Below are 7246 nucleotides of genomic sequence, written 5' to 3' on the forward strand. Positions count from 1 at the left end.
CTCTCTGTTAGCCTGTTGGTTCTTAGATACATTTAGTTCAGTGTTCTGTCTGGGTATGGCTTGAAAGCCTGACTTCAAGGGGCATGACAGTCACTGTAACTGGTTTCCTCAGGCTCCTGCCAGGACTCAGGGCTTACTTCCCATGTACTAGAGACTGCCACAGGTTTCCCCAGCAGCAAAACTTCATTCCTTGTTGTCCTGACAGAGGAAAGTGACTTTCAGTAATATAAAAGGGCTTGGCTAGCAACGTAGTGAGACAGACTGAAGCAGCATTCCAGGGGTAAATGTTGCCTGAGAGACTTCTCTGTCCTTTTTTGTGCTGGGAAAGTTTTCAGCTTTTTGTAACCTTATCAGGCAGGTTCTGCAAGGGTCTGTAGAAAACCTGAGCAGAGACAAAACCTGTAACTTTAAAAGGTGGTGACAGCCTCTACCCTAAAATGCTCTGAGTGCTGAGAGAAATAAGAGTCTGCAAAAATCACAGTATACTACAAAAAAAGCAGCCCATCTACCTGAAAACATTGTGCTCCTTTCAGCCCTATTTATTCTGGTAGGGTCGAGTGGCCTCTCTTGCCAGAACACATTACATAGTCCAGTGACTTCAAGCATCCTTTTCATGTAAATCCACAGAGTCTGTTAGGACAACCTGTCCAAACTCCTGAAATGCAAAAAGCCCTTCAAGCTTCTCAAAAATTGCCTTAACACATGTGACAGTGCAACAGCATCTCAATAAAGGTTGAGCTTAAGTTTTGTAAAGGCTTTAATTCAAGTGCTGTTACTGTTCCAATGACAGTAGTAGCCATCGAATGGTTGGTATGACTGCATTTACACCATGAGCACCCTTAAAGATAATGCACAGGTTGCATGTGTCACAAAGCTGAGGTTCACAGAGTCCTCAGCTGTAACATCTAATTGCAAGTTTTGCTTCTGGGAGTTAATATTACTTCAGCATCCTTCCAAAGGTGGTTGTAATTTCCAGGTTAGCTCAATCCTACCATTACTTGCTGTACAGGAGCAGTAACTTCGCAGGCATGATGACAGTGGGGTCCTGCACTCCCTGTTGACGCTTTCAGTCAAGGAAATAACATTTGGAAATGTTCTAGTGTCTGAAGCTTTTTTAATGTATCATTTCCCAAGGCAAGGAACAAGTGGTTGTAATTGTTTTGAGATCTGAGCTTAATAGATATGGAGTAATAAATTCTGCTGAGATCTAATGAATAAGAGCGTAGAGTTGCTCTGGTTCATTTGCTAAGATGAGGGAGCTTGCCCCAACTGATAGGAGTATAGCTCCTCTGGTACCACCATGATTATAGGCTGGTGGTCAGTGCAAAATGAAGACTTCCCTGCCTCAGAAGACTGTACTGGTGCAAATATCCTCCTCTGCCTTTCTTCCCTTCCTCCCCTCAGCCGCTGTGCTGGGGGAGGGCCTTCATTTCCAGCAGTCAGGTGGTTCTCTAAAGCTTGTCAGTGTGGAATTGTTCAGGCACTAATTCTATGACACCTGGTTCTGTATGATCAGTGTAAATGTTTCCTCTCTACTTGGTCTGCATCCTGTTGGGTTTGCTCTTTGCATTTCAGGTGGTTTGGGCTTTAAAAGTACTCTGGCTTGGTACTGAACAATTAAATTACGATATGCCATCATGATACTATTCAGGTTGCAGACACTGCACGGAGCATGCTTTAAAGGAAAAACATGGATTGGACTCACTAACTTGCAGAACTTTTTTTTTCTCTTTGTAGACTTGTTAAAGCCTGTAGTCTGAGTCTGAAGTGGTCTTTTGAGTAATGAGTTGAGATACCTGGCAGGGTTGTTGTATTTTCTGGGGTTTTGTTTTTCCCCAGTCCCAAGAAGGAGAGAAGATCCTAGAACATCTAATCCATGCAGAGGGCAGACATTTAAGTTGCTGGCCCCTTACCTAGCTAAAGTACAACTAAAAGAGCTGAAAGAGTGGAGTAGCAATGGCCAAAGTTCCTTTTATTGAAGTAAGTAGAAGCTGCGTTTGCTGAGCAAGCACCAGAACTAGAGAACTGAAAGCAGCAAGCTTGCCCCCAACATCAAAGATCAGTATCAGGTATCAGAGCAGGGAATCTCAGGCTTGCAGTAGCCTCAGGGGCAGAAGGTGCTCCTCCAAACTAGCCAAGAACCTCAGACAGCAGCACGTCTCAGAGGACCCCATCCATGCTGTGTGACTGTCATGTGCTTGATACAGGAGCTCACTGTTGTCCATGCTTCTCAACTCTCATTTCAGAGCCAGTGCACTCACTGGCAATAAATCTGTGCACTTCCAAATTTCAGAGGGAAAGCAAAACTGGCTGTCCAGCAGATTGCTTTACTGGTGATCCATGCTGTGCAGAAAGGCCAGTGCGAGGCCTGATAGAAACCTGTAAGTCTCCTTTGTGGAGTTGCGCTCTGGAAGTTTGTGCCTCAAGTTTTATTCTCTTGCTGGCTCAGGTGAGGTGGAGAAGCATCTGTGATTGTGACTGCGATTGCTGTGCTAACCACAGTGTGTGTTCTCTTGTTTTTGTTTTCTGCTTTTTCACAGCAGAAGGGGCCCCGCCTCACCTACTCGACCTACCATAATCCGACCGGCTGAACCGTCCCTCTTAGATTTATAACTCGAGGCTGTAGACAGCTGGCGACGAATGCCGTGCTGGCGGCTTCCCCATTCCACCCTCCCTTCCACAGCCACAGTCACTCCTCTCATCCATCCCACATCTCTGCCTCCCACCACCCCTTCCTGGTGTGTCGTAAAACACTAGCCTAGTGATCGAGCTCTTCGTCTTCACTCGTGCGTCCTGTATTGCTTTGTAAGCTTAGAGTAGCCTTCATTCAGTGGCATGGATCCCTGAAGTACACAGGCTCCTTGGAGAGATCAGCTGCAGGGACATCCTTAAGTCCAAGTGGTGGCTGTCCATCCAGGAACTTCATCTGCCTGGTCTAGCCTGGATAAGTGTCCTGCCTGCATCAGTTAGCTGTAGCACCTAGGGCTGATCTGTAGCTATTTTCTTTTCTTGTAGTTAAGAAGACAAAAGTGTGACTTAGAAGAAAAAGTACTGTCAAAACCTGTGACACCGTTAGGAACAGATTAAATGTCCTGTGTATTAGTTTGCCTTTTGAGGTGCAAAAATTCATGTTGGGAACTGTGCAATCAACCTGATATCAAAGTGGGGCAGGGAGAGCAAGAAAGGGGGGGAACTCAATGGGTCGGCATAGTCCTGCTAGAGTGAAGTCTGAGCTAGCGCGTGCACCTCAGCGTGCAGGGCGCACATGGACCTGCTCACACCTGGCTCCCTAAAAGAACTGGGGAAATCCTGCTGGTGACGCACTGGCTCCTGCCAGCAGTTGTCTTGCATCATCATTTTTGGCTGACTTTCCTGAACCCAGCAGGGACAGGGGAATAGATACGCTGCTCCCCCCCTTGCAAACGGACAACCAAATGTTTTCAGGGAGTTCGCTGTGTAATGTTTTGTTGAAAATATTTCTGCTCTGAATAAGCACACCTTTCAGTGTTTTTTGGGTACTGTGGTGACTTCTTCCGTAGCCTTTTCTTCTTGCATGTGGATGGTACGTGTTTGGGGAAACTTGTAACCATTGTTGATTGCAACTCATCTTCTTAAGGTTTGGTTTTTTCATGCTACATGTATTAAAAAACAAAAAATCAAAAAACTTGAGAATTAAAAATATATCAACCCTGTACATCTTGGATGTCATGTCTCTACCAGAGCTAAATGAGCCACCTGCATTGCAGGCTTTCAGCCAGGCCTGCATCAGATTTAAGTTACCTTATTTCAGTGCTATTGCTCTTAATTTTTGTTGTGGATCCTCTATTGTTCTGATGTCAGTTCCTTTCTGTATTTTAACTATTGTTTTACTACTTCTCCCCTTTTTCCCTTTTCCTTTTTTCTTTGTTTTTCTTGTCTTTAACCTCCAGCCGGCCGGGTAAGGCCAGTCCCTCCCGCCCGGAGAGCCCAAAACCACCATTTGACATGTAGGCCTGCTCCCTCTGAGACTCTTTGCCTGCCTCTTAGCTGTTCTGTCCTGGAATGGTCTGAATGAATCTCACACATGGCTTGTTTTGTTTGTATTTTGTGACACACACATATCAGCTGTGATTGTAGTGAAACTGGTTTTTTTTTTTCCCAGCTGCTTAAAGGAGTTAAACAAGTATATTGTAGTAATGAGAAACATATCTTTACTATTATAAATATCTATAAATATATATATAAGATGAAAAAAATCTATATATGTCCAGGTGTTTAAAGCCATTTGTGCTTCTGTGTGGATTTTAGGAAATACTTAAGTAGGGAAAGAATATCTATATACATATATATACATACACACACACACATCCAAAAAATTAACCAAATCCCAATGTTGAGTGTTTGAGCTGATTGTTAAAATTCTCTGCAGTGTGCAGTTGGGTTATTGTATTACCCCAGACTTGTGGGTAAACTGTCTCAGTGCTGGTAGTAGCTGTGATGCAGTTTGTGATCTACCTGTCACTCTTGTTTATTGGATGAAATAAACTATCATTTCTGTATAATGAAGGTCTCCATGACTAGAATAAAACCATCTCTCTTTCTCTTGCTCTTTCTCTGGGTGATTTTCAAACTGTGTTTAATTATAACCTAATCTTTTCATCCCATAGAGCTTAAAAAGCTATACATGCAAGCAGGTGCTATCACTAATAGGGAAGGTGCAACAGATCTGCATCAACAGTGGTGCCTGGGAGCTGCAGTAGAGTGAAACAGCTTGTCAGATGTGGAAGTTGACTCCCTTTCTCCATTGTAAAGGAAAATGCACAGAGGTGCTTCAGTGACTGGACATGCAGAAGGTGGGAGCTTTGACACAAAATTGCTTGGCTCTTAAAAAGGTATTTTTGCCCTAGCTGTTTGTGGAATGCAGCAAGCAGGTCTTGAGTTGTAGTTTCTCTGTCAAGTGATGTCTTTTAGGTCTGTAGCTGAAGTACAGCCTAACTGCAGTCTAACACACACAGCCAGCTCCTACTTGGAAGTTGTTTTTAGGCTGAAGTGGGATTTCTCCCTGGTATAAACTGGGAAAACCAACCCCACTGTCTCCATGCCAGAGCAGTGAGTGCTATATCATGGATCATGGTTGCTGCATCTCACAGTGACAACTACCTTTCTCCTTAATTCCTGAACTTTGCACTGTGATCCCAACGGATCCCTGTGTGCACTACTTCTGCAGGAAGAGAGCAGGAGCCCTGGGGGTGCTGACTGAAGTCGCTGTACTAATGCCTGACCGCCCTGAGTGCTCCTGACTGCAGCTGGCTGGGGTACTTGTGGAATCTCCCTAGCACTGTAGTGAGGCTTAAGATAAAAATCTCCTTGAAGACTTTATTCATAGTAGATTCTGGTGTGGGTTGAGTGAGTAGACTAGATCTCTAGTGATTCCTTTCTCTTTGTGTTTTAGCTGTCTCTGTCTTGCGTGTTTTTATGGGTTGTAACTTCAGCTTCAACACAACCAAGGCACTAACCATCACTTGCCCTACCGTGTCTTCCCCTGCCCTCCCCACCCCCGGACCTATTCCATCTATCCCTGGTGTTATATACAGGGTTGTTCTTTAAGAATATTACATTTTGGAAGGCAAAACTATGCATTTTTTTCAAGTAAATATTAGAGGTTTATTTTCAAAACTAGAAACCTCCAATCTGCTGGTTGTCAAAGTTTAAGTATGTTCTGATGAGAATGCCAACTACCCTGCCCAGGCAAGATAAACTCCTCTGATCTACAACCAGACAATGTGTCCTCTTTCCAGCCTAACAGCTGCTTCCTGTTGTTTGCTGCTGGTGGCCTTTAAGAAGCATTTTTCTACTTTTCCTGGAACCAGAGGTGGTTCAGTTGCTGCAATTTAAAGCTATTGTGTGTCAGCTGAACAGTGGTTCCTGCTCTTAGTTCACCCTGAGTAAAGGTAGGGTCAGGGAGACACTGCTAAAGGGAACAGGGTAAAAAATGAATCTGAACCTGGGCTCTGGCTGTGAAATGCTTGCCCAGAGAAACATCTTGGGCTTGTCAGCAGTCTGGCTCCAGGAAAACATTCAGGAAAGCTAAGTGAAATAGGGCATTGATGCCAGGGCAGGTGTTCTTAATAAAGAATTCATTCTTCACTTTTTTTTTTCTGGCCAAATGTCAAGGTGATCTAGGCAAAAGAAATGCAGCTAGTCAGTGCCCATCTGAATAAGTTTATTCAGAAAGCAAATTTGTAACAGCATTAATCACCTCTGCAACAGACTGCAGACCTTCTTCACTGTTCTTGGCTCCTTCACAGTACTAGAGTAGAACACCCAATAAATATTTATTCCATTTATAATAATGCTCTGTATTAAATCACAGCCCTGCCCCCATTAGTTATGATACAGATTTATGAACAGCCTGAGCAGGCATAAACACTGCAACAGGCTTAGGCTCCTCAAGGAATATAGAGCATTTTACAGATACAGTATGTACACAAACCCAGGCTTGGGAGCCTGTGTCACTTGTGTGGTCTGTAAGTGGCACAACACTAGCACCATTCAACTGAACCGAGTTCAAAAAACAGCTTCCATCTTCCCCCGCTGGGTTCAAGGTAATGTGCTAATAGGCCTGTGTATGCTTTTTTCAGTTGTATATGGAAACATCAATATGAACCATTTAAAAAACCCACCAAAAAACTCCAACCAGCCCCCATTTTATCTGCCTGTGGTGCATTAGAAGCTCTCAGCTTGACCAACTTGGACACAGAAGAAATGAACAGTCTCTTTTTTTGTTTATGACAAACCCCAAAATTGATATTGCGTTCCTGTGCTTGCAACTCTCTCTCTCAACAGGTTAACAGGCACATGGTACATGCTGCTCCAGGTGCTAGCCCAGGCTCGTGTGCCTGGATCACACAGTGGTGATGGTCAGGTACCTTAAACCTCCCCTGGGGCTTTCCTTAAAGCTCCATTGCTGAAACTAACCCTCTTAAGAACAGGCAGCTCTTGCCCAGAGGGCAAGTTTAGTTGCAGGATACCCACATGCAGTTCACTTCACCACTTGCACACCCAAGGGATTTGCCATGGTTTGTTTTCCCTTTAGAATTAGGGGTACAGCTTCAAGGCAGAGCTGGGTGATGCCGCTATTGCTGGTGGGTGTCCCAGGAGCTTAAATGGGAGCACAGGACCTAGGATTCCACCCATCTAATGCTCTCCTTACCAAAGTGGGAGGAAAGTTAAGTGATGGAGAACTAGAACCCCTAAAGTCCAGAAA

The 7246-nt window shown here is 44.3% G+C and overlaps 1 protein-coding gene across 1 annotated transcript in view; it reads left to right on the forward strand.

Moving 5' to 3' along the window:
- The window catches only part of DNM1 (dynamin 1), a 68342-nt gene extending 64216 nt beyond the window's left edge, over positions 1–4126 (forward strand). The window contains 1 exon segment of the mRNA XM_075772337.1: positions 3930–4126. Coding sequence (XP_075628452.1) covers positions 3930–3990 — 61 coding nt within the window. The 3' untranslated portion in view covers positions 3991–4126.
- Positions 4127–7246: the final 3120 nt, after the last annotated feature.

Source organism: Balearica regulorum, chromosome 20 (genome assembly GCF_011004875.1).
Source record: "Balearica regulorum gibbericeps isolate bBalReg1 chromosome 20, bBalReg1.pri, whole genome shotgun sequence".
NCBI classification, from domain to species: domain Eukaryota; kingdom Metazoa; phylum Chordata; class Aves; order Gruiformes; family Gruidae; genus Balearica; species Balearica regulorum.